The sequence below is a fragment of the Oryzias melastigma genome, linkage group LG3, assembly GCF_002922805.2.
Source record: "Oryzias melastigma strain HK-1 linkage group LG3, ASM292280v2, whole genome shotgun sequence".
NCBI lineage: Eukaryota > Metazoa > Chordata > Actinopteri > Beloniformes > Adrianichthyidae > Oryzias > Oryzias melastigma.
In genome coordinates this window covers 23,549,679-23,577,343 of record NC_050514.1, presented here as the reverse complement: position 1 = coordinate 23,577,343, position 27,665 = coordinate 23,549,679, and the positions used below count along the sequence as shown (strand labels likewise).

At 35.9% G+C, this 27,665-nt stretch overlaps 1 protein-coding gene and 1 long non-coding RNA gene across 7 annotated transcripts in view; one reads left to right on the top strand and one right to left on the bottom strand.

The window, feature by feature from the left end:
- The first annotated feature begins 1,196 nt into the window (after positions 1–1,196).
- Positions 1,197–27,665, top strand: part of LOC112160851 — a 30,332-nt gene continuing 3,863 nt past the window's right edge. The window contains exons 1-4 of one of the 3 annotated variants that reach the window (XR_002921747.2): positions 1,197–1,824; positions 1,903–2,053; positions 25,244–25,355; positions 25,663–26,203. This is a non-coding gene — a long non-coding RNA (uncharacterized LOC112160851). Of the gene's footprint in view, positions 1,825–1,902; positions 2,054–2,598; positions 4,053–25,243; positions 25,356–25,662; positions 26,204–27,665 lie in introns of those variants that run through there. The other 2 variants (XR_002921748.2, XR_004947471.1) reach the window with 2 other exon arrangements.
- The window catches only part of LOC112160849 (transmembrane protein 266), a 37,794-nt gene continuing 16,331 nt past the window's right edge, over positions 6,203–27,665 (bottom strand). For 3 of the 4 annotated variants that reach the window (XM_024295696.2, XM_024295693.2, XM_036210989.1), the window contains 8 exons: positions 16,794–16,948; positions 15,527–15,600; positions 14,581–14,637; positions 13,472–13,610; positions 12,753–12,868; positions 11,717–11,912; positions 8,888–8,950; positions 6,203–7,678 (listed from right to left, as the gene is read on the bottom strand). In XM_024295696.2, the coding sequence (XP_024151464.1) occupies positions 7,074–7,678; positions 8,888–8,950; positions 11,717–11,912; positions 12,753–12,868; positions 13,472–13,610; positions 14,581–14,637; positions 15,527–15,600; positions 16,794–16,948 (1,405 nt within the window). In that variant the 3' untranslated portion in view covers positions 6,203–7,073. The remainder of the gene's footprint in view (positions 7,679–8,887; positions 8,951–11,716; positions 11,913–12,752; positions 12,869–13,471; positions 13,611–14,580; positions 14,638–15,526; positions 15,601–16,793; positions 16,949–27,665) is intronic. The other variant, XR_002921746.2, reaches the window with a different exon arrangement.

Sequence of the window (27,665 nt, the reverse complement as noted above, 5' to 3'; positions counted from 1 at the left end):
AAATAATTTGAAATATGATATCATATTGTAATGGTGGTTCCTCTGTCTCTATAGGCTGATTTATAAATCAGGGGTGTCAAACTAATTTTGGTTCAGGGGTCACATTTAATTCGTCTGATCTTAAGTGGGCCAGACCAGTAACATAATAGCAAAATAACCTTATAATCTACAGCTTTGTTTTTGTTCATTTATTTTTTTCTCATTTTGAAAAAATGCTTCAAAAAAGCTTGTAGACTATTATTATTATTATTATCACCTTTTCCTCATTGATATTTTTGTAATTGTGGTGTCACAACGCATTATTTTTATAGCAATTTAACAGTGGTGAGGCTGGCAGAGAGCTTAACTGCGTCTTACCCAGATGTGGCACATGCTTACAAAGGAATGTTTATTTCTTGATCCCTGTATTTCTTTTCCTTTGCTCGCCCTAGTGGTGGAATTGCACATTGTGGCCATTTCTTTCTTTCTTTTTTTTTACAGCTTATTCATGTTTATTGGTTTAGTTTGCCATTTGCACTGTTCACACAACACAGAGTAAAAACAAAACCAAACAAACAATAAAATAAGGAACCAGCAGAAGCTTATGAAGCGTATTCGATGCCTTTCCTTGAAAACTCAACATCCAAGCTGAATAGCGTGACAAATAAATAAATACAATCAGCAAAAAAAAAAAAAATAAATCCTTTGACATATGTGTATTGTAATAATTTATACAATTCATTTTTAAACTTTTTTTTAAACTGCCAAAGCGAAGTACTTAATTTTAATTCTTCACTCAATTCATTCCATTGTTTTAGTCCAAGAGCTGAAACGCATCTCACCTTAACTCACACCTTAACATTAACATTTCTTTAAATAACCACAACTCACCAAAGGAATGGGCGAGAAACTTGCTTTTTTTCAACACCCTTATATTTTTTTTCTCTTCATGACTGGGCTGGATTAAAACATCTGGTGAGCCGGATGTGGCCCGCGGGCCGTATGTTTGACACACCACTGCTCTAAAACAAGGTGTTAAAAAAAGTAACAGTCACTGAACTCAGCATCAATCATCATATTGAATATGAACTGTTGTTTCTGAACTGAGCATCTTCTCTTTGTTTGTATCTCATGGTACATATTTTCTATCAAAGCATTCTGTACACAGTTGTAACCTCCATGCATGAAAGGGTTAACTCTGAAATCAGTTATCTTTGTACCGACATGAGAATTTGTTCATTCATGTGGTCATTTTACAAGGATCTGATCAGACTGCTTGTAGCACCAAACATGACTTTCAGAAGGTTGTAAAAATGTTCAGACTTTGCTTTGAGGACATCCGTTTACCTCAGTCGGCCCTCTTGTGGCCAATCATGCGAGGCCACCAAAAGACAGTAGCTCTGGTAATGTGATGTTTTAGATCCCAGAAGACCGTCCTTCTGTTGATCACATGACTCACTCCCATACATCTTCTTCTGATTGATTATGCAGGAGCAGCATAGTCTGAAATTATGTTGTTCCCATTCTTTTTTTTTTTTAATTCAAATCTCATCTTAGAATTTGTTTATAACTTTATTTATGTTCATGGTTTACAACAAACTGGTAAATAATTTACCTGACACCCCCCAGGACTGCAGTGATTTAGTTTGTCCACTTAGTGGATTTTGTTCTCAGTTCTTTCGTCTCATCGGGTGACCCACTTTCACTTGAAGAAAAACAAGCATCTGAAGGGCCGCAGACCAAAATGGTTTAATGGAGAAAAAAAAATCTTCTGTAGCCATGACAACAGTCTCTTGAGTGGATTTCTTCCACCAGGCGAACTGCTGGATCCAGAGCACTTAAGATGTATGTTTCAAAAAAGAAAACCTGAGAAGCTTTTTAAAAAATGATGTATAATTTATTTGTATTTTTCTCCTGCTTCAGAGGCTCCGTGGAGCTTCCTGTGTGGGACGCCTTTGGAATCTTCAGGCTGTGGCAAAAAACCTGGTGGTGTTTCCATATCAGTTTGGTCTGAGGGAGATGGTTGCACCCCACTGCTCGGTGCCGCTGAGCTGGAAAGATACCCCAGTCTGAGGTGAGACGACTGGGGCCTAAATATGAATATGCAAACATTATTGCTGTGTTTCTCCTATAAACTAACCTACAACATAAAATCATTAAAATATCAGTTGTATTAGTGAGTTTGCTTTAAAAAATATACATATTATGGAGGATGAAATCATCCTTTATATTTAACTTAATTAAAGTATCTTTATGTAAGTATAAATACAAAAAAATATCAATTTCTTTAAAAGTTTAGATTCCACCTGAAATAAATAAATAGATAAATATGTAGTTTTGTTTGGACACTCCTATTGCTGTAATATTGGGGCAGGATGAGTTCACATTTTCTAAACATTTAAAAATATATTTTTAACCATTATATTTTAGTTTTTTAAAGTATATTTTTACTTATTCAACATCAATTTAAACCTTCTTTTATTTCTTCTTTTTCTGTCTTTTTGTTGTAATCTTTAATTTGGTGCCTCCTGTAAACTCTTTAATATAAATATTAAAATTTTTGATGTGAGATGATGTTATCTGTATGTAACTAATTCCTCTGTTGTGCTGTTTCTGTAGTGCTGATGCGTACACAGGCTGTCACTGTAAAGAGGAACTTGTTCTCAATCAACCTGCATGTGTAATAAAGATTCAACAATAATTTTAGTCATTGTTACTTGAAAAAATGATAAATGCTTCAGAAATGGGATCTGACCTCTTACCTAATTCTGAGAAACTTTAAACATTTGCAAAAACATTATGGACCGATGATTTACAAGGACAAGAAAACATGTTTTCCATCTTCCAGTTTCACTTGCAAAACATGTCCCGCCCACTTTGCAAATTTTGCTGTTTTTTTTCTATAAAATCTCATTTTCACTGCAGCAATTTGCATATTTATCTGCCAGTTGAATGTCATGAACTTGTTAGATGCTGCAAAGTTTAAAAAAAATCCTGATACATTTACTAATAAACTCAATTTCTTTGTTCATTTACAATCAGTCCACAAAAAGTTTATTTTAGAGATAGAAAGATAAAATGTGTTTCTACTTTGAGTTTGAAAAAACATTTATTGAAACAGTAAGATGAGGAGGAACAGTCCTCCATGACCCACCAATAGATGTATTAACAAAGCATATGCCTATTATTCATGTAGGAGCAATAAATAGTGATGTTTTTTTATTCATTCTTTTATTATGCATAAAAAAACACAAGTTTTTACCTCTTTTAAAACTTTTTTTCTTTATTCACTTTTTTATTTTATGATAGACCTTTATAGATTCAGGGCAGTTTGATGTTTTTTTTCTTTTTCCAAAAAGAAAACTTGTACTTTTGTTGTTTTTATCCAGTGGATTTGCATAGCATCCACAATTGTGTGAATTTTATAAATCATTTAAAGGAAACCTACTCTAAAATAGAAACTCCTTTAGGTTTTGCTTGTAGTGTAAAGTAACCCCCACCCCTAAAAAAAAAAAAAAAATCCTTTAAAATGTTCTACTTGTGCATAACCTCGTTCTAGCAGAGTCACTGCAAGAGCAGGAATAAGAGAAAATTCCACAAAGGTCCAGGTTGACAAAACCAAACATACAGACATAAGACTTTAAGTCTCTGCAGAGCTGAAATACTAACAAACCCTGCAGATGTGTGCCAAACCGCTGAGAGCAGAATTGCTACAGGAGATGCATGTTGCAAATACCAGTGCTGGCAGTCTTTAAAGTTAATAACATTTAAGAATATTGACATTTAAAGAAAGTAACTTGAATAGCTGAGAGGATAAACTTTGTTGTTCAACAAGACTTTGCCATGTTCGGAACTCATGAAAACCTGCATTAGGAAATAGTTCTCCACAGGCAGCAGATCTACTAAGAATCCACTAACAATCTGCAAACTCAAAAACAGATTTAAATCAGAGTAAAAGTCTTCATGACACAGAAACTGTGATGACACAGCAGTTAGGAGTATTCTAGAATGAGAGAAAATAAACTGGAGATTAATATTATTATTGAGAATTTTCACATTTAGATTTGGAATTTGACGCTAGAATAATACAGTGATAAAACAGAATAATACAGTGATAAAACATAAAGTTTGGTGTCACAATGACTTGTAAAGAGACATAATTATGATGAAATTATACCCAAGTGTTCTTGGTTTATCCCATATGAAATTTGTTTTAATCCTCTTGCATGTTAGATGTTTATTTTCTAGACATTTTAGCATTTAAAGTCTTAAAAAAGGGAATAAATTGTGTCACATGTGATGGAGTTTTTGTGACATTGAAAGTCCTCACAGAAGAGCTATGTCAGCACTATTCAACAAACAATTCCTATTACATCTATGTATGAAGTGGAATATAAAACTAACATCACAAAAGGGGGAATTTAGCTCTTATTTTTGATTAAATTTAATTAGGAATGTGCAGTTTTTATAAGAGATAGAAAGTTTCTTATCATGGAAGTAATGAAAACAATGATCATGTAATGTTCATAAAGTTAAAGTGACTCCCTCTGTGCCATTATTAAACCATTTCAATTATTAAGAGTCTAATGGTCACTGTTCTTCAGTCGTCTTCTCGTGTGTGTGACAGAGACGGTTTCACTGGAGAGGTCCCAAAAGTAATTTACCTCTTAGCGTGTCTCTTAAAGATCTGCCCAGCGTCCCGGCCTGTCAAAATTCAACCCTGCACCCAGACTGACTGGTATGATCTGTTCTCAGAGTATGAATCATTTAGCCTGTAGTTAGGAAGGAAATGAATGCAGTCTCCTCTTTTCCACAACGTTTGTTTGGAGGTTTTATTTCCTCACAGATTTAGCTTTCACACGGTGAATCTGGGAACTGAAGCATGTGAGTTGTCTCTTCTTTCCATGGCTGGTTGGACTGAAGGGGGTTCAGAATAGAGGCACTACACCTCCACTTGAGACATTAATACGATGGCAGCTGTGACAGATAGAGGCCGAGCCAGAATTTGGCACCCATTTTCAAAAAGGATTCCTTTGTGAGTGTCAAGAGCCAAGCGTATCATTATTTATTTACTTGTGCCATGGCGTGCAACGGGCCTTCTGTCTGAGTAAAGAAGATGAATGTGAGAGCGTAAGGAATACCTGCTAGGTTGCAGAACCGGGTTCTCGTGCTTGTCTGCTGTTAAAAGAGTTACATTTGCTTTGTTTTTTCTTTTTCTCTTTTAATACTATCACTTAAGATGTCAATCTAAACATATAGCGATATCAAAAATGATAATAACTTATGATTGTATTTTAACCTTTTAACACAGGAACTAAAGTGTTTATGTTCTTTGATTTACGATAATTTTTAACTGTTAACACAATCAACGTAATTCTAGTAGATTCTAAAGGAGAAAAGCGGCTCGTCGAGCCGCTTTTCTCCTTTAGAATCTACTAGAATTACGTTGATCGTGTTAATGGTTGAAAAGTTACAGTATGTTAAGGATGTTGTGTTTAAGCATCACTCAGGTGTTTAAGGCGCCCAAATTCTTTGCATAAACAGTAAATCTGTTTCCATTTAATGACGTATAATTTAGTTTTTGGTGTCGTCAACACCCAATTATTCATTAATCAAGCTTAAAAATGATACATTTAAAGCCAATTCATAATAATGGGTTTGGTTTGCTTAAAAATTCTGATTTTATCACCTTCAAATAAAAAAATTTAAAAAAAAGCTTTTAATACAACTTTTGATTACACCAAAATGCATAAAACTATATTTCTGGCAAACAAACAAAATTCTCACCTTAAGGTTTTGCCACTAAAACCAGAGAAAATACTTTAAAATTCTGTACTTTCAAGAAAATAAATTAATAAACTAACAAACAGCACATTTTTGAAAATGATGCTAAAGTTTCGCTTTCTTGAAAAAAACTATTTGATAAATTACAATGTAAAACTAAATATTTTGAGCATAAAGAAGCAAGTCCAGCTATGACAAGTATTAACTATTTAACATTTTTGATAAACATTTGACAAGCAGCAAAATGGTACACTCTGAATTAATGAGAGGGTAATTGAGGAAACAAATCTCCGACTGACAGTGGCTTCACCAATTAGTGGTTGTTGTGACAGATTTGCTGTTAATGACCTTAAATAATTCAAAGTTATCAGAAGTGCATGCAGATGAAGAGACAATGCAAACCTGAATCTCAAAGACAGAAATCATCAGTCTAGGAGCATTTAGGGAAATACCAAGTTTTATTTTTGCTGTTTTTATTCAAATAACTCCTGCATTTGGCAACAACTCTCTCCATATCAAGTTTACAAAATAGTCTGTAAACATTAAAGTGCAAAGAATTTGCTCACCTGTTTATGGCACGTTTCTTTAAAGGTTCATGCTACAAGCACTCGTGTGAGGAGTCCACTCAGTTCCCTTCTCATTTCATCCAAACAAAACACTAATACTGTTATTCCAAAACACAAAATGCCATTCAGCAGGTTGTTTTTATAATGGGTGACAGGAAGGCAAAAGTTTTTTAAAAAATTGGCTGTTTTGAGTCCTGCCTTATACCCTGTGGCTGTTTGAACAAAGAACAGCATAAGTCAGTTGAACGTTGAAATACAAATGAAAAGAAAGAAAATACATTAGAAAACACCCCCTTACCTGCCTGAAAGGTGTTCAGCATCTGTGTTTTTGTTCCGTTTAGGCTTAATCGGCCCTTTTGCTGGTTTTGATAAGTTCAGTGCATTGCTGACCTCCTCAAAGTTCAAAGGATTCCTGATGAAGGCTGCGTCCACCGACACATCCCAGTTTTTGTGCTATGTCAGGGATTTCTGATTTGAAACACCATTGTGGTAGTTAGACCGCGTAAGAAGAATTTTCACTCCGACTACTTACCTCTGAACACAGTCAATGAAGGTACTTTAGTGTTAGCTGGAAGCTACGGCTCAAAGCTTGCCCTAAACTGGCTAATACTGAAGTTACACACACAAAAAAATCCCTATTTTCAAATCTGCTGCAGTCCTTCTGCAGCACAGATAAATGCCAAACGGAACCGAATTTATATAAAAGAATAAAAGCTTCTGTGTAAATGTGGCTTTATGTGCAACTTATGTGTCAGGCGTGTGTCCCAGAGGTGAGTCCGCCGGGCCCAGCAGCCGGTACTTCTCCTCCAGGGACGGCTCAGTGGTGCTGCCCTGCAGGTGGATAAGTGGCTTGGTCTGCAGGAGAACACACCCTTGGTTCCTGCGGTTGAAGATGTTAATTCTGTTGTCCAGCTCAGGGCTGGCATTTTCGGAACCAGTAGGACTGGGAAGCTTAAGGTTGACGGGGTTTACTGCCAGGCCCTTCTGAGCAAGGCAGGAGTCCTCCGAAAGAGAGGAAAGTAGCTCCTGCACCACCGCCGTGGGGTCCCTGCAGGGGTCCGAGCCTGAGAAGGAGGGAGGGCAGCAGCGATGGGAGGTGTAGCTCAGACTGAGGTCCTGAGCGGTGCTGCAGTCCGTCGTCGACGAGCCCGGAGTCTGGTTGATCAAGCTGAGAGGGCGGGCTGTCAGGCTGCCGCTGGAGCGGGATATGCTGATGGAGGACTCGTTCACAACACCGCCCGCCCGCTCCACGGCAAGAATCGCATTCGACTGGATGGGGTTGGTGGGGAGGTGGATGTCGATCGCAGCAGTGGTGATGACCCGGGCCCCCAAACCAGACACTCCCGCATCTGGAGACAAAAATATAAATGTACCACAATTATGGAAAAATACTTGCCTTTTCAATCAATCAACACCATAAAAATGAAATGAAACAAAAAAATACAAATTTAAAGGTCCTTATTGGCAAAATTGTATGAACATTTGGTTAGATGAGGTGCTGCAAAATATAATGTTGTCAAGGATATTTAATACATTTATTAAGCTTTTAACCAGTTTATTTATATGGCCTTTGTTGACTTTATTTTAAAGTGTTACCAAATATTTTTAAGTACATTTTCTGATGCACAGCAAAAACCCATTCATTTGACAGCAGCAAAGATTTAAAACCTCGTTTTTAGACATTTAAATTTTTTCATTTTTTTTTTAACTGTTTTAACTTATTTTTACTCTACACTTTTCCAAGATTTTCTCAAATCAGCACAGTCAATATTTTTTAATTAAGAGATAAGATTTAGAAATGAGGAAATTATTATTATTATTATGATCCATTTGTTTGTTCACCTTTCGGCAGATCCCCCCAGGGGTCGCCACATTTGGTTGGTTTGGCAAACAGTCATATGGCGGATGTCCTTCCATACAACCCTGTATTTCATCCAAGTTGGGGACTAGCACAGGGAGATGCAGACATGGGACCCCTTGTAGCTACATAGTTGAGCAGTATCTTGAAGGGTCTTGTCCATCGACTGTAGAAATCACTGGACATAACCCCTCGTGTTCCAAATAGGAAGTACCTGCTGGTTCCAATAAGGTTCCATATTCCATAGATGGAATAAGTTCAATAAATGTTAATGAGTTTGACTGGTGTTCATTGTCATTAAACTTAGATTTATGTTATAAATATATGTGCTAGTTTAAAATGTATGAGACTTTTTTTAAGATTAGCCACCTTTCAATAAGGTCATATTCTCATTTTGTTCTAAAATGAGTCATTTTACTTATGACACTAGTCTTTTGACACTAAAATAGAAATAAGCTGCAATTAGTTACATTAAAAACTCAAAAACTACACATCCTTTAGAACAAGCAAGTAAAAAATATTTATTATTGGGCTGAATAACGTATAATTTTAGGTAATTCTAAGATATATTTTTGGAAAAATGACTTGCTGCATGAACCGTGTATGTTTTATGTAATAAATACAAAGAAGAGTCTTCCACAATGAAAAAATGGGACTTCTGCATGTTTTCAATGAAAAGGAATTTATAAAAGAAACTTACCACTGCTTGCCTCACTGTAGTATTGACTGATGTAGTTGTTCATGTCGTCGCGCACCACTGGATCTAAGTTAGAGATATTGACTTAATTATTTGAAAGATTTTTGAAAACAAAATCAGAATGCAAAGGAATTCATGCTTTTAATATCATTTTGTTTTAGCTTGTCTCACAGGATAACTACATTTCTGCATTAACTTTAGCTCATTTTCAAGAATCACAGCACAAACTTGTTCCAATCAAACACATCTCATGTATTTACAAGAAAATATCGACAGAAATGACTTGGGCCCCAGGCCATAATTGCTTTAAAGGCAAGTGATCATACACTGGCACATTAGCTGCACCTTATTGCACCAGAAATAAACGGGGTGGGGTGGGGTGGGGTGGGTACGGGTGAGAGGGACCGGGAGCTCTTTGTTATGGCTCCGGACTCCGTGTGCTCGGAGGGCGACTGCGATCTGCCGTGCTCTTCTGCTCGCTTGATTGGTCTTAAGCTCACTGTCCGCTGGCTGATTGCGAGCCCAGAGTACCCTGAGTGCTTGGCCCTCTCTCGTGGGACGAGGCAGCAGACTCTGATGGGTAATTTCATTTATTTTTCAGACTAAAATATTAATCCCTGAGCCACCCCTGGAGAGGAAGCATTGCACTCACTAAAACAAGGCTGAGACAATCACTCCACAATTAATAACACATGAGATGTAAGGTGGTGGTGGGGGGTGTCCAGCATGTAGAAGAGGCTCCCTCCTCTATCTGTGTCACCAAACTTACCGAGCTGTCACCTCACCGTGGAGGAGGAGAGGTGACACGCGAAGGTCCTTTCAGTTCAACTCTAAATTCTACATTTATTTCTAACAATAGCACGAAAATGGAAAATAGCTCAAACCAAAACAAAAAAAACGAAACTGCAACAATAAAGTAACGTCTACAGTATGTTAATGAATTGTAACCATGTTCCTGGATTCATTTATTAAGTTCAGTCAATGCCGTTTAGTTTAGTGGGGTGGGCGTAATAATCTGAGTATTGAAAGGTAAAGTGTCAAAACTAGCATGATGAGATCGATACTTTCACAGCAGTTTGTCTTCACTACGTGCAGACAAGAGCTTGAATTTACTTACAGAACCTATACAGCATCTATCTGTCTGCAGTGTTGCCAGATTGGGCAAAAAACAGCCCAATTTGAGTAAATACCTACCCAATTTATGTGAGAAACTTCCCAATCTAGCAACACTTTCTGTGTATGCTGCTGCTCACACACCTTACCCCTCCTCTTCCTGCTTCATCGGAGAGCAGAGACATTAAAGGGTAACCAAACAGGGAAGTTGGAGGCTGGCTCCACCCACAGCCAAAATTTCAAAATCCAGAGGGGTGGGGCTTGGGAACAGGACTGTTATCATCACTGGAGCTGCTGATTATGACGTGGGACTTAAAAGGTTTGACCAGTCACAAAATTCAAATGTAATACATCAATTAAACCTGTAGGGGACAGCATACAGACTGTTTAGACTATGTTTTCAAGACTTGAACAAGTTTATTTTAATTTGTCAAAAATGTTGGCAATGACCAACACCAGCACTTTTAATGCCCCATTTATAGAGCTCAACAGCCAAAAAAAGGTGATTTGGGGTTTGTTACCCTTTGAAGAACCACATTTTTGTGCCAATAGCAGGATTTTTTTGTTGTGTTGTTTATGTTTTTATAGTTATTACAGTGTTGCTTTTGTCCACTTTTTTCACTTTTTTTATTACTGCTTTTTTTGCGGTGCTATTATACTTACATTTTTGATACATTTTTGCTTTTTTATTTTTCAGTAGTTTCTATTTTATTATTATTATAGTTTTATTATTATTGTTGTCCTGTGTTTTATTAATTAACAAAAAAACTGTATTTCCAAAATTATTCTACAATTAAACATTTCAACAAAAAAGTATCAGTATTGATATAGGCGATACTAACTCTGTAATTACTTGGTATCGGATCAATACCCAAACTCCCAATATTACCCCTCCCTACTGTTTATGCTAAACAGAAATTTGCCATAGGTGATGTAAACCTGAGTTGGACGTTTAATTGTCATCAGGCTGTCTCAGGAAGTCGTGTTTCTACAGAGCACCTCTTTCGCCTGATAGTTTGATGGCACCCTGCAGGCCCCAACAACTGAAATATTGAGGAGTACCAATGAATTCAACTTGTCCCACACCCTGTGGTCTAATGCTCAACCCAGTGACAATGTTCCTGTAAAAAGCCTCACTTGTTTTGGTGAGACAGATTTCCCACCATGCCCTTGGGGTATTTTTGCGGCCACCGTGGAGCCTCATGGTGCCCTATTGTGGTTTGCAGGTGGAGAACAGATGTTGACAGGAGCCCGTTTTTTTCTAAACATGGCCCAATGCACAGAGCACTCTGTACCTGAAATAGGCTGAGTGGCCGGGGTAAGCTGGGCCGGACCCACCGCGAGCGGGTCAGTGAGACAGATGGTCGGGGTTTGAGGGTTTGACAGAAGCCCGCGCAGCCTGATGTGGTGTCAGAGAACATGCATGTTTTCTCCAGGATTCATCATATCCTAAAAGCTTTTTTGCCCCCACATTGATCCCCAGAGCGCCTGCGGTCAGAGGGGTGTTGAGTGTGAGCGTTGAGGGGCTAAGAGCCCGGCCCCAAAGATGCCGCAGGGCTACTGCTCCAGATTAACTGTACACTGCTGTGGCATCCCGCTCACCCGACGTCACCCTGTCTGTGACTTTTACCTTCCACATGACTGCATGCAAGCTGCTTTCTCCAGAAGAGTTTGCATCAATGAAATCACTCTGATTCCAGTCTCTCACTAATATCCTACCTGCACCGACATGAGGCTCCCTGGGATTCCTCTGACCACCCTCGTCGTCAGACTCCCCCGGTGTCAAACCTTCCACGACGTGAAAGCTCTGGCCTTGTTTGCCCCATACGTGGTGGATCTGCATGGCGGCTTCCCGCTCTGCAGCCAGGTCCAGGTCTTGCTGGGCCAGATGTGCTCTCAGCTGTCTGATCTCAAACTGAAGATGGTTGGTGAGCATGCATATTCACAAAGAAACCAGAAAGAGAAACAGGGAGGGGGTCAGGGGCGTGAATGATAAAATCAAAAACAATCATTTAAAAAGGTGATAGAAGACATTGAAAAAGGGGAATGTGACCGGAGAGGAGGAGGCCAATCAGAGACATAAGAATGAATGAGAATGACAAGAGAAGAAATGACAGAAAAAAGTGAAAGCATTCTTCAGGTAAACTGATTTTGCAAAGAGACAAGACTTGTTTTTGAGGTTTTGCTGCCCTCCTCTGGTAAAGAAATGAATTACAGCCTCAAATGTAAAGACACAAAATAAACAATTAAGCATCTATTATAGCAGTTTTAAAAATATGTAATCTGATCAAATCATTTAAACATAATTAGGAAAAAATATAAATAATCAGTATTTAGTGGAAAATATAGTGGGCTCAGGTACAGCATAACATAAAATGGTGATTATTTGAACGAACAAAGTGCCCTTAAAAATATCTTTTAGAGACTTTTTGCCCTTTAGATGTTATATGAGGGAAATTTGAAATATTTTGATTAATCTGTATGTGACAGAAAGGTCAAAATACAGATTGTTATCAATCAAATGGATGTAAAGACTAAAATAGTCAGCTGAGTTTGGATGATTACAAAACATAAACTTTACATCAAACATGATCATGTTACATTAACACTCTTATGGTAATTTTTTTTCAACGTAGAGTAATTATAGAAAGAATATGGTTAATTCCATAATGTTGACTACATAATCTATACATCAATCTCACACATGACCCGAGCTGGCTGGAATACTAAATCCTGTGGGTGCTCGGGGACTCACAGCCTGCTCCTGACAGATCTGAGTGAGGCGTTCCAGCTGCTCCTCTCTAACAGCCTTGGTCTTCTCACACTGCTGGATCTCCAATTCCATCTCCACTTTCACCTGCAGTACATACGCTAAAACAGAGAGAAAGCAATAAACACATCGAAAAAAAGTGAGGAGACTACAGCAAACAGTGATTCGGCAGAGTATGATGTCAGCTTCTCCCTTTGACTGCAGAGACAGTAAGGTCTCATATGTGTTAAGACATTTTTTAGAATTTATAAAGCTTTGTGCTGTCATAAAGGAACTCAACTACTTAACAGAAAGCTCAAAGGGAAAGTATGACTGGATGTTTACTGAAATTATTAGTCGTAACCAAGAAAATATATGTATGTTTTTTTAATCTTAAAGACAAAACATGACAGCGATAAATAAAGCAGATTTAAAGGGAAATATAAACAGTCTTCAGTGTTCACCATGTCACTGGAAATAAAAACTCAAAACTTTTAAAATCTGCTCGCTTAATCAAATTTCCAGGATCAGACGAATGGTGGAGGTGAAGCCCCAGCACATGCCTGTTTTCACCATGGATTCCTTGAATTCACTAAACATTGTGCTTATTAAAAAATAACAAATAAAAACTAGAGAAATAGAAATACTAACCATAGCAGCGAAACGTTTATCATTTATACAGTCATGAAGAAGCTTAAGAGAGAACGTTTTTTTTTCCTCCTCACCGTCGATGATTCTCTTGACTCTCCAGATGCGTAAAGTGATGATAAGGCTGATGGCGTCCCACGGGCTGCTGGGCCCATTGGCCACTGTAGAGGCCACCATTGGGGCCAGAGACAGCACAATGACAGCACCGTCAAACACCTGAGGGTGTCGTGAACACAAGAGCACACAATGAATCTGAATCACAAAAAAAAGAACCTTTCATGAGATCCTATAAAAACCAAAACTCTGGCTTTAGATAAAATGTTAGTTGATGGAGTGATTTCTAATGTTCATCATTAGACAGCACCACAGGATACATTCCTTCCACTGCTGGAGACAGAATTACCAAAGTTGATCTCAGTACTTGACAATGATATTAAAGATTGGCTCATTCTAATAGACAGAATTCTTGCTTGTTTGTAGGAGCTATATAATTATATTCTTCACTGATATAGAAATACATTTTATAAAATCATACAATGGGATTTCCTGTATTCATTTCTTACATTCGGTCTCTTATATTTGAAGTCTGTGAAGGACATATTTTTAAGTCCGACGACGTGCAGAACTAGTGAAAAGTGGAAATTAACAAAAGCTTTATTTCCCACTCTACAATGGTTGCACTCTATGGTCTTCTTAATCAAAACGATACTTCTCAGCGTGTGGTCCTAACATATGGAATAAACTGGACAAATAAACTAAAAATACAAACACAATTGGTGCCTTTAAAACTATTATTAAAGTGTGATTTTAATCTAATATTAAAGATACAGTAATATGTAGAGAAATGTGTTCGTGAAACTTTAAGTAGTTAATTCCACTGAACCTTGAGTGTGATTAAATGAGGGTTTGTGAAGATAACTGCTTATGTAAATGTGTATGTAGTTATGTTTATATAAATAAACTGAGCTTAATATTTAGGTAAAGATCTTTTTTTTCTTTGTTTGACGTACTTTTGTTGATTTAGCGATGAGAACAGATAATATAAGTTTTCTTCTTTCAGCTCCTTTTCATTTATTAACTGTTATAATTTCATTTTCTATGTTGATGTTATATATTGTTATTAAATGAAATTAAAAAACAAAAAAAGACTATTTTCATAAACTTTTGTTGCATTACCAACACTAACCTCAACTTTATTCTCTATGTAGTCCCAGATCCCGAGCACAACGATTCTGAAGACTGTCTAAAGGAGACAGAGAGATAAAAAAAAAAACAAAACTATTTATTAAAAACATGTGCATAAATCATCAAATTATCCTAACATTCAATAACCTTAGAAAGAGAGAATGCGACTACTAAAAGTTTGCTAATAATGTTAGAATGTTTTGCCTTGGGTAAAAATCCAAAAATAGACTCTTAAAAATATTTTCTAACAGGTTAAATGTTAATTAGATCACCAAATATTAATTAAAATGTGTAAAAACTAGTAGAAACCACTCAAATCCGATGTGTTTATTGTGAAGGTGCCAAAAAACATTTTAGAAACCAGAAAACAAAGATAAAACTATATCAAAATAAAGGAAAACTTGAGCTGGTTGGAAGCCAATCATTCATCTTCATCTGTAAAACTAACAGAGACAGTGTGAGGACGTGAGGCTGCATGATCTGCTGTTGCTGGGTCAGCGCTGTGCAGGGATCTATTGATGATGTGACAAAGCAGCAAAGTCGGTTGAATTAATCCTGAATTATATCAAGAATTATATCAAGATCTAAAGATCTGAGAAAGAGCAAAGATGTCCGGAGACTGTCAGAGCTCTCTGTGGAGATGTTTCCTCTGTGAGGCGAGTGGGTGAGGAACACGGACGGATCACATCGCTGTAACCTCATCCCCAACTGCTCATTAGGCTGGGCTTTAATTATTGCTGCTCACTGCTAATGAATGTTTAGTGAAGGAAATTAAAGCCCAGGCCAACGGGTTAGTTGCTTTGCACTAAAGTGGTAGACTGTGGGTCAAATCAAATCTTCTTCTATTTTGAATTTTATGAATTAAGAATAGTTTAAATAAAAATAAACACATAAAAATGTTGATAGTCATGATGAATATGGCAAAAATGTTAAAATTTAAGGCTCACCTCTGAAAAGAAGAGTGACAGGATGATAAGGCTGATCCAGTGGATAATGCTGGCAAATTGGAAAGCATTAGAAACTGTGGAGAAAAATTCAAGAAAACTTTAATGTATGAAAGCGTTAATAAAAATAACTTTTTGTAAAAAGGAAATTAAACTTAATGATATGTTTAGAGTAATTTATTTTTTAATTAAACATCAGATTTGTATATATTTTGGGACTTATTTATGGAAAAATTCAAAAAAATTTAACTTTGGTTGAAAAAACATTTAAAACTTCTCTTTTAGAAAAATTCAGAAATCAGTGGATAAGTAAAATAGATATTGCCAATAAAATATGTCTTTTTGGAATGTTTAAAATGTTCTTATGTAATTTTGATGGAGGATATAAAATGAACATTAAATTTGAAACTATTTATGAGTATTTCTTCATTCAAATTGTGAGGAATCAGCAGACAAAATAATAATAATTTGAAAAAGAGCATATTTGTGACAGAGGGAGGGGAGGGCCACAAATTCTCCACTCTGCTCCATTCACATGCTAAATAGATCCATGAACACATTTTTTTTAAATTTGAGGCTTAAACAACATAACTATAATTAAAAAACAACTAAGAATATTTTGCAATAGATCAAAATATGATTGAAGTTGGACTTTAAAACAGTTTTTTTTCTGTTTTTGCTTCTATCTTATTTGAAATTATGACAGAGCAAGCACACAATTAAAAAAAAACATTTCTTTCACGATTTAATTTTTTTTTTGACTTATATTTTGCCATAATGTCATTTAGACATTAAAAATTATCTTAAAAGAGGGGTTAAAGGGGGTTCACTCTTTACAGAAAGCCTAGAAGTCCAACAATCAGAAGACTCCTTGAATTTCTGTAATTTATGCAGCACCTGTTTATTACAGATTGGATGTGATTGTAATGGATGCTCTCACAATGTTGAGTCTCCAGCTAACAGCTAGCTTTTGAGGCACGGTAGTATTTTTAGTACATAAAACACGGATGCTCAGAAAATGCTTGAGTCAGTGTGTTTCTGTGCTGCTGTTACACAATTGTTGCACAAACTTCTATTTTGACAGAAAACATCTGCAATTCATGTCCAGGGTTGTGCAGCACGAGCACAAATGTCACCCGACAGAGAAAATTCCAGTCATCAGTTTGAGACCATTTTGATAGGACGTTTTATAATAAATATAAAAACACTTCTTGTCACAGCTTAAAAAGATATTTCCCCCATGAGAAGAAGATAAAAAAAAAACACTTGCATTGTAAAAGTTTGGTGTCTATAAGGAGCTCCAAAGAGAGGAAAAGCACCACCAGGATGACGCAGGCCACCAGAACACAGTTGAAGCCGGCGCTGAGCAGACAGACCTGCCACAGAGCCACTCGCCGTCCACAGCACGGCTTCAGCCAGTTAGACCTTTGAGAAAGCAAAGAAAAGGGACGTGTTTTAGCATAATTTATCATTTAACTGAAATATAAAAGATAAAAATGTCTATCAAAATGAAAAAAAATGATACTTCTAATAGTAATTGACAAGTAAAGCAAATGTTTGAATATTTATCAGGTGAAAATGTATTTACTGTTAAGTAAAGTTGCTCTTCCGAATATTTTACAGGAACACATGTGTAGAAATGACCAGCAGAGGGAGCTAGAGTTAAGACTTTTGAAAGGTGAACTTTCCCTGGATCCGGTCATAGAAGGGCTGATATCTGAGTAGAGTGGTGAGGATGCGCTAACAGAGAAACAGGGAGTCTTTGTAAACCAGTGGTTTGACCATCAGCTGCCTGACTGGAATATTGATGCTTCTTTTCATGTGGCAATCAAAGGAGTTACTATAAATGATGCTGCTTGGAAAGAGAAGCTTAGCTTAATAAACAGAATTAAAAATTTTGATTATGATTAAAACATTTCACATTTATTTAAAGTCACAATAGTAGGTTTTTGTTGAGGAGATAGTAGTAGGTTAACATTTGCTCCAGATCAAAAGATCGGTAGAAAACAGCAAGAATCCACTGTAAAGCAACTAAAGTCTGGCAAGTCAGCCAAATGCTATTTTGAAAAATTGAGGTGCTGATAAAGATCAGCAACTACAAAGGCTGACAGCCGGCACTGACAGAAACAATGCCTCTCCCCAGTTCTCCAGCTGGAATGGAAAGTTGGCTCTGCCACAGCCGTTCCCTTCTCTCCATGTACTGGCAAGAAGGAGGCAGACTTTGGCAGAATGTTTCCCTCCTCTGATCGTGTTTTCGTTCCTTGCCGTGATGCTAATATGTGCTACAATGGTGGCAAAATGGCTTGATTTTTTTTCATTCATTGCAGAACAGAGTTACTCTCACCATGAAGTAACTTAAACAACATTTTTGTAGCTTCAGAAATACTGGAATTGAACAAGAAATGCATATAAAAAAATCAAACTTTGCAACAATTGTAAATTTTTAATAAAAAAAAAACAACTGGGGAAAACAGACTAATCTTCAAATTAGTTTGTCATTTTTAGAAGTTTTTCTTGAAATGTTTTCATTACTTTTTATGCATTTATAATATATTTAAATGCCTTTATAGCCTCTTTGAGGTCCTACAGGCATGGCTTATCAAAGCTAAGATAACCCAACCACTAAGCTCAAATACTTACACACTTTTTTTTGTACAGCGATTTTCCAAATTGTGTCACTCAAAGTGCTTTACATAAAAACATAATCAAATATTAAAAACAAAAAAGCAAGATATTGCACACTAAAATGATGTAAAATACAATAAGCACTCGTTTTGGATTTATTGACCAGCTCAGCGACCTTGTGGTAGAGTGTCTGGACTGAGACTTGAAGGTCATGAGTTCAAATCCCAGCTGAGTCATACCAAAAATTGGACTCAGCGCCTCCTTGTTTGACACTCAGCACAAAAAGAGGAGGGATTGGGAAGTTAAAACACCAAATGGTTCCAGAGTGCAATCGTGTCTGCAGCTCACCACTCCCCCAGCTGATGGGTGAAATGCGGAGAACAAAATTCACACTCCTATATGTGTGACAACTAATGGGGCTTGAACTCTATTGATAGCTGAAATCTTTTCTTTTAGGAACTGCTGCTGTTGGGCTCAAATTATATGAGACTTGATTCGCTGGACGAAACTTCAGCATTTAATAAAGAAGCTTAATGTGACACAACAGATGACCTGAAAACTAAACACTTAAATACTCTGATGGCAATTAACTGAAATGAAAACAACCAGGATACATGTGAAACTGGTGTGACTGAAAAAAAAATGAAAAATTCAAAACATAACTGACCAAAACCACAGCATAGCTGACAAAAACCAAACCAAAGTGCACAATCCTCACAGTTTCACACAGGATGGTCTTGTTTTCCTTCATCTCCAGTCTCACTACAACACTAGTCCCTTGTACAGCAAGTTTTTGTGACCTATAATAAAAGTGTGTCACTCAATTCTGCTGGGTCCTTCTGTCAGACTCCCACCTTAAACAAACAGTGGAAATGCTGAACTTACAGTAGTGATTCAACGCTGCAACAAAAGTGTCTCAGGGGTTTCTTTTTTCACGTGTCACCTCCTCACTGTTGCATATTTGCTCAGTCAGTGGAAAAGGCCACATGTGTCTTTTTTCATTTGCTTCACATGTGTCCCTCGCTATTATTTGGTTGAGCAGAGGCAGAATTCCCCGGCATAGCTGTCATAGGCAGTCGGACAAAGGAAAGTGCTGAAGAAGAAACTGTTTCTTTCCTATGTTTGTGCAGCCGTAAGGGAAAACTGCAGCTGAGTAGATCACTCTACCTTCTCGCTGATTTCTCAAAGAGAACCATTTGTTCGGGCCTTGCATGGATAAAGCCACAACTATGTAAACAATGCATGGCTAATCTAATAAAGGCATGGCCATGCTGATAGCAATCATCCCCTTGGCTTTGATTGGGGTGGCGCAAGTGTTCAAGCTCCAGATGGTGTGCAATCTGCTTTTCCAGAGTCTCGGAGAGACAATTATCATCATCACACAAAGTATATACCAGACCACTTTTTAGAATAAATTGGTAATATTTGCCTTATTCCTTAGTATGTTTAAAGTGCACAAATATGAGTGTTTGTCTAAGAACCTTTTAAGAAAATTTCACATATTTTTTAAAATGTTCATATTTCTGAACTGAAAATGCACTTCAGCTGCTTGGGGAACAAAAAAAAACAGTCCTGATTAAATCACTAAAAGTTTAAAGAGTTGTAAAGGTTAAAGAATGTGAAATAAAAGAGGACAACATAATTGAGAATAACTAAAATAAACAGATAAAGATGAACAAAAGCTGCTTGTCAGAACTTTTACGTTGTAGATACATTTTTTATAAATTAGAATAAGTTAATAAAAAAAAGAAAAAAAGTTTAAGAAGGAAGAATTTGTTGTCAGTCACTCACCAGATATCTGTCTTTTTCATGTTTGTTCATCCTGCATTTACTGAGAATGATGACATTTAAAAATGGATTGTGTTACAAGACAAGTACCAAATGTGTTTATTGTTTTTTTTTATTTTTTATGTTTACAAAAAATTACCCAAAAGTTTAAAAAAAAAGACTTTTGTTTGTGGGCTTTATAGAAATTAAATTTAAGATCCAATCTGATGAAAATGTGTTTTTAGGGTTTTAACACATTCTTCTGACATTTTTCTGATAATTGAGGACATAAAAAAAATTAAGCTCAGAATCACATTTCTGAATATTTTTTATTCAAATTGTTGTGAAGCAGATGAAAAAAATACCATTTGAAAAATAACTTTATGAGATGGGCCACTAACTCTCAGAAATGGGGAGGGGAAGGGGCGAGGTTACTCTGCTCTAATGGTGTTGCTCACAACTCAGAGGTGAATTACTAAAGAACTACTGCCGCTCTGCTATGTCACAAAAAACGACACAGGTTTTTTGATTTGGCAAAAAAACAAATAAACTGTATAATCACAATCAAAAGACCACTGGGAACGCTTTTAAAATAGATCAGAAGATGACTGAATACGGTCTTTAAAGAAGTCATTAAAGCTTTCAGACTTTTATTTAAAAATGAGCTTTGGTTTATTCTGTTGTATTCCAGGGAACTCCTCAGAGGCCTCCAAATTTTAACTGTCAAATTTGACACAAAAATGCTAATAATATCAAACGAATCAATTGAATAAGAATGTGACAAAACTTGTTTTTGCCTAATTTATGCCTACAAAAGTAATATAAAACAATCTGTTTATTAGAAATTAATGCGGAAATATACTTTCACATAATTTAAACATAACAGGTTTTTCCGTTTTTATTGTTTGCTTAGTCATTTTTTTCTTTTTATGGACGCAATTCATACTGTCAAGTCTTTTTTGTTTTACGTGATACTTGAAAAACCTACAGGTAAATAGAAATTAATGAAAAAAGCAGTAAAACTAAGATACAATATGAATAAACAACAAAAAAAAAACAAATAAAAACAAGTAAATGTGGATTTAAAGTTTTTTCTGGTGTTGTGAAGATCCAGATTTGATACTTGGGGGGGAAAGTCTCTATATTTTTGTGTACTCGCAAATTACAATAATTTGAATGTAAAACAAAAAAAAAACACAGAAATGCAGCTTTCTTTTCTTAATACATGTCCTCCATTCAGAAAAATGATGCAAACACAGGTTAAAAACAGCAAAAACATGCTTTTCATTGACGAGGTTCTTTAAAATTTGGGTAAAAATGTAATAAAGTCAATGAAATTCCATATAAAAGATAGTCGTGTGTGTGTCCTTTCTTTATATCATGCCAAAACTAGCCGCACCCAGAGGCGACGCGGCCAGACGTGGCTGGTGACACATGCAGCATTTTAATGAGTCTTAATAAAGCAACACAACAGTAACAAATGTTGTTTCAGAGCCTCTCGGTCTTGACAGATAGAAGAACCTCGTTTGAGCAATGTCAACCGAAACGACCGTGTCTGCCTTTTGAAGCCCCTTCTGATTCACAAGTTTAGAGTATTAGACAAAACAGCTGGAGCTGAGTCATAGTTATATGTACCGCTTGTTCTTTTTTTTGTCTTTCTGACGCCAGTGTACACTTGACTGGTTTATCACGCTTCCTGTTGGGGAGATTGAGTGAGGCTGGCCAGGGAAACACAGGAAGCTGATTGAGTCAGTGGAACTGATCAATACCAATAGTTTTAAGTGAGCTACAAAACAGTGGAACCTTCTGAAAGTCTCAATAGATAGAGGACTCGTGGAATCTACTCGGAATCTGTTCGGTTTGTTTAAAACAGACAAAATTTTTTCCTAAATTCAACAACTTTTCTACCTAATTTTGGATATTTTTAATCAATAATGTCAAATCATGACCCAAATATTATTACATCAATAAGTCTTTAATTAAAGTAAGCACTAATTTAAAAAATGTACAAATAAATACATGAAATAAACTATAATAAATATTTTTTTCTGGCTTATCCTGCAGAAAAATGTTTGAAAACATGCTATCAATAAAAAATAGTGGCTAAATTTACAGCTTTAGGGGGCATTTAAGGTCTGAATGGGAAAAAACAGTGTAGTTAAAAATATAATAGACTTTTTTCCCTTCTTTGCCTTTGTAGCTAAAATAGACTTGTCTGTCATAGACGTGGTTAATTTGAATAATGCTGTGAGTGGAAATAACAAGCATACTGTATAGCAATGGATTTGTGGAACAGTTCCCAGCGAAAGCTCAATCACGCTCGAGATTCAGTGTTGTTCGGTGTAATGAAATTGGGCAACAGCTGTCTTACGTTTTATTTTTACTCCGAACTGAAGCCTTTTTTGCTTTGACTTGAGTTCTATTTTTGCTCCGATCACCTGAGGTGCTTTGAAATGGGTGATGACAGCTATTCCTCGGATGAGAGGTGCGACTGTGAATGCAGACGTTAAGTGAGATCATCTCAACACTTCTTTTTTTTTTTTTTGAAATGCTAAAATAGAAAAAAAAAATCCCAGCGGATTAAGCAAAAAAATCTATCCACACCAGAACACATGCGGGGAAAGAGCTGACACTTTTTTAGGAAAATGAGAATGTCTTTCAAACTTAAAATTGAGGGATGTTTTTTTCCAAATAATTACATTGTTTAGATCGTATACATCATAGGTGACATTCTAATTCAACACTTTAGATTTTCTTTAGTTATTCTTTGATATTCACATCTGAAAGGAAAGAAAAAACCTTAGAGAATGAGACAACAGTTTCTAAGTACTGAAGAAGTTCACACCACGCTGACTTTTTCAGAACTAAATTTCCGTAAACATCTTTCAGTTTTAATGAGTTACTACTTTGTGATTGCCTATGTTTTGAATCAAGGAGAAATTACTTAGAAGATTAATTTAAATATTAGTGTGAACACAACTAAAATGTGTCTGAAAACTTTTCTGGTTTAAAAACACTCATCTAGAAAATATTTCTATATTTATGGCGAACAAACCCAAAACTTTATTTAAGTCGGACCAATTTGCATTTTTGAAACATTTTATTTGTTCGTTTAAATTGGCTTGTTTTGTAGTAACAAGGTTTGGATGTAATTTCTGCCAAAAACTGTCAATTGTAGTAACACACAAGGTTTAAGTACATATTTTTACAAATTTGAAGTAAAAAAAAAGGGTAACAAATCCACCAGCAAAGAATTGTGGGTCAATTCAAGTTAAGAAAATTCTCTCATTGTGTGTTCATGTTCTTTTATACTCTCCCCGGGACCTTTTAAAGATATACTAAAACAAATAGAAATATATAAAAGTGATGAGAAAGCTATAAAATAAATATATATATACATTTATATAAATTAAAAAAAAAACTGGTGAGAAATGATAAACTTTCCTTTTTATAAAACATGTTCATAAACACAGAAAAGGCTGCATTGTGTTGCCTTCCAAAAGTAACTCCCATAAAGATTCCATATTTTGGAATCCAATCCTTAAAGGATACCAGGCATTTAAAGGGGATATCACCTAAGCATAAAATACATGCTGAGTTTCCCTGATTCTGCCACATGGCATTTAGTTAATTTTACATTTCAATGGCTCCTCATTACCAGAGCAAACACATCACTGATTACAGCAGATCATCAAAATAAGAAGCTGGCCCCGAAGCATTAACAGTACAGACTCCAAAATCAGCAAAAAAGTATTTCAAATTTTTCATTAATCTCTAAAAATCCTCAGAAAACTGAAAGTTTACAGAAGTAAACTTAGAAATAACTCATACAGAAAGCTAATCAAGCTAAATAAAAACTAGTTCTTGGTCAAAGTTTCCAAAATTTAAACATTTTCCCATCTGAATGTAGTAGCCTTGAGTTGTTGAATTAAATAACTACAATAGCTTTATTTTTTATACTGCAGTGCTAAGGCAGATGCTGTCATGATTATGTTTGATCCAGATCTCTTCCACTCTGTTTTTCAAAAATCAACTGGAGTTTGGATGAAAAAACTTAACAATGAGGTATGTTGTTTCTAACTTTAAAATAGGAGAAGGCAAACACTTGCAAATGCTGATGGTGCTGCACAAAAATTCCATCAAAAAATAAAATCTGCTCATCTATTAAGGCACTTTGTTGTAAAAAACACTTTTTAGCCAGTTTTACACTGCAAAAACAGGCCCCTAAGAAGTAAGTAAAAAGAATTTACCCCATTGGCAGATTATTTTTTTAAATAAGCAAAAAATATTTGCCAATGTGGTAAAGAAAGGTTTTGAGAATGATGACAGCTCAAACGAGAAAACAAAGAAGTTAATGGATCACAAACCTGAGCTTTTTCAAACTGTGGGGTTTGTCTTCAATAAAGAAACACTTCGAAATGCAGTTTTTATCTTAGATTCTTTTAAAGGCTTTGTCCTCCATCACAACAAAAATGCTACAAGAACATGTTAAAAACACCAAAATACAGCTTTCATTGGAGTGGGTCCTTAAGAATCAGTTTTTGCAGTGTGGAATTATGTTTATTTTCTTAAAAAAGCATAATAAACCTGACTTAAATTCCAAGGCCCATTCCGAATTCTTCCCTTCTCCCTTCCCCTACATTTAGCCCTCCAAACGGAGAGTTATGAAAAAAAATAGTGCCTTATATTTCGGACGTCACTTTCGTTTGATGACGTTATCAATAGTCACTGGTCCGCTAGCGTGAGCGCGGAGCTTCCAGCCCTCAAATATATACGTAACAACAGCAGTTTTATAACTTTAAAAAGTCATTACTTACATTTAAATGTAAACTTATGTGCTTAAGACTGCACTAACGCGAAGAAAACCACTTCTCAGTGCGATGCGGTTTACATTTATGATGGAGGACTTTGTATCTCTCTGCTTGGCGGGTAAAATTAAAAATATATATATATCCCGGACACAGTGGAGCTAACACTTCGACTTCAAATGGAGCTGTTTTCTTGTCTACATGGACCCAGAGGAAGGGTTAAGGTTAAGGATATGGTTAGAGTTAGGGTTAATACGCCAAATGGTTCCTGAGCCGGACTTAAAATAGATGCAGGTAAAGTGCATCTTGGCTGCATGTATAACGTGTGACCAACTTGAATTTCCATCAGTTTTTGTGAAATGACATCACCCATGGAAGAAAAAAAAGTTGATTTTATCAAAAAGTGACGTCGGGCTTTCACAGTTTGGATGTTATATTCGAGTGCTGACCTCACAGTCTGTTTACATCTCCTCCTCTATATGTGTGTGTTTTCTCAAAACAATTCAATGTCCTTCTACAGTCCGACAGCACAGGCTGATGGATGGACACACAAGCATTTAACTTCCATACTATGTGGGCCAGCAGCGGCCCCTGAGGCAGAAGAATTAAGGAGCCTGGGAGATAACAGGAAGGTTGGTCACCCCCTCAGCACTGAATCAGACGGCTTCCTTTGCTCTCTAATTAAATAAGAACAAATTACTTCAACTGGGTGAAAGCCTTCTGAGTGAACCTAATTCTGAGGAGTAAAATGTCAGCTTTGCTCCCCTCTATCTCCCACAAAGTTTAGGATGTGAAGTGAATCTATTTAGATGTGTCCTTGCAAGATAACCTACAAACCTTCTAAAAAGATTTTTATTACCTACTAGTATTTTAATATCAGTTTTACCACAAAATCACTTGGATTTAGGAAAAAAGCTGATTTTTTTTTTTCCAAAACAGGAAACCTTTGGGTTGAAGCCGGAGGTGGAAAAGGGCAGCAGCATTTGTTTTTTCCTCTCTTCCCCTCTTGCTCACTACAGAATTAGATGAACCATCTGGTGTTGGTACCTAACCACAGATTTCTTACACATTTGGAGCAGCCATATCAGTAACATATGCTTCTGTCTCAGCGTCTGGCAGCCACACGCCTATCACTGAGATGGGAGGTGACATCACTCCACTGCTCAGGTGCTCACTTGTAATTGCATTCTGGGGGTTCGGGTGGTCTGCTGGGCCAGTCTGGCAACTTAAATCTTACTATTTTTATACAGCCAAAACATATTCAGCATTATTTTCTTCATTTTTATTTGATGTTAAGCATTTATATTTGCCCGCAGACATCCTTTCTGAGCAGCATATTCAACACTGCAGAATCTTTTCCTAACTTTTTTAGGTGATTTCAGAGATTGGAATTGGTTTATTTCATCCAATCAAAACACACACACAAAAAAAAGCTAAGTTAAGTAAAGCATCATAGGGATGGAGTTTTGACACATAATCCTGACACTTTATAACGATTTCTGAAATAATATGTCTATTTACATAATTGATTTGTACTTCATCTTTATCATTTGAATCTTCAATTTTTCAATGATCTAAAACTGTGTTTGTAAAGTATAAATAATTAATTTAACTGTAAGTAAATGATGATGATAATTTATGTAAAGAAAAAAAAATAATGAAGTTCTCTTAGAGTCCCAATTTTTTTGTTTTTAAAACAAGTTTCATCTTCTTAATAAATCTCTTAAAAAGATAATAAATAAGAATGCCATGATATTTTTAAATTGTTTGTCAGTTTACCTGGAATTATGTGATTTTTCCTTACCCTTTAATTTTTGATAATCTTAATATGTCTGCTGTTTGTCTTTATTTTTGCTTAGATTGCTTAAAATAAACAATTTTCAAATACAAATGCTAATCTAAGTTTACTTCCTCCCACTCCCTTTCAAGCAGTTGATCAACAACATAAACATGACAATGTTGTTGGCCAACTTAACATTTAATAGTTTCAATGCTCTGTATGTATAGGAGCTAATATGTTTATTTATGAATAAGAGTAATTATATGCATATCTTCCAATCAATTTCAGACTAATTGCTCTAAGCTTCATACATCTCTGTATGTATAAATAAAGGTATTTATGCTATTTGTCTTCTTTAGTTTTATTTTTGTATTGCTTAAAATAAATAATTCCCCATATATCTAAGTATAGTATAGATATATCTAATATTAAATTATTGACTGGGACTTGACTGGAGAGTTTAAAAAAAATAAAGTAAATGAGATACAGTCTCATAATTTCATGCACCTGGAAATGATCCCATTATTATTATTCTTAATTATTAATAGATATGTTTGTACCTATACATACAATTCATCACAATAAATTACATATTTACTCTATTTATTGTGACAGACTAGTAATATAAGCTTAATGAAGTTTAAGAGAATTAATTTAAGTTATAAAAAAGGTAACTTTAAGTGAAACTATTTAATAATAATAATAATAATAATAATAATGAACTATTTAGTTTGACCCATGGTAAAATTTGACTAAAGGTTGATTAGCTTTTAGAAAACTAACTTCCTGATTACATTCACATTTTTTTTTAGATTTAAAAGTAGAGATGTACCAAAAAATAAAAAGGAAGATTTCCTAACCCTAAAAACCCCAAAATAAAACCAATCTCTAAAATAAGTGAGCCAACCAATAAAATCAGCCTGATAGTATAGGTGGGGGGAAGCAGGCGGCTTTGAAAGTGCTGAACACAAACTCATGCCACCTTGGTCCTCCCAGCATCTTTCTCAGACAGAAAGATGGATGGGCCCAACTCTAATAATAACTATACTCCACTTACTATGGCGCCAAAACCGCTAACACTGCAACTGCCCCCTGAAGCTAGGTAGAACAACCACCTCCCACAAAATGTTGCCCACTTTCCTCCTGACAGGAACTCAGAGTG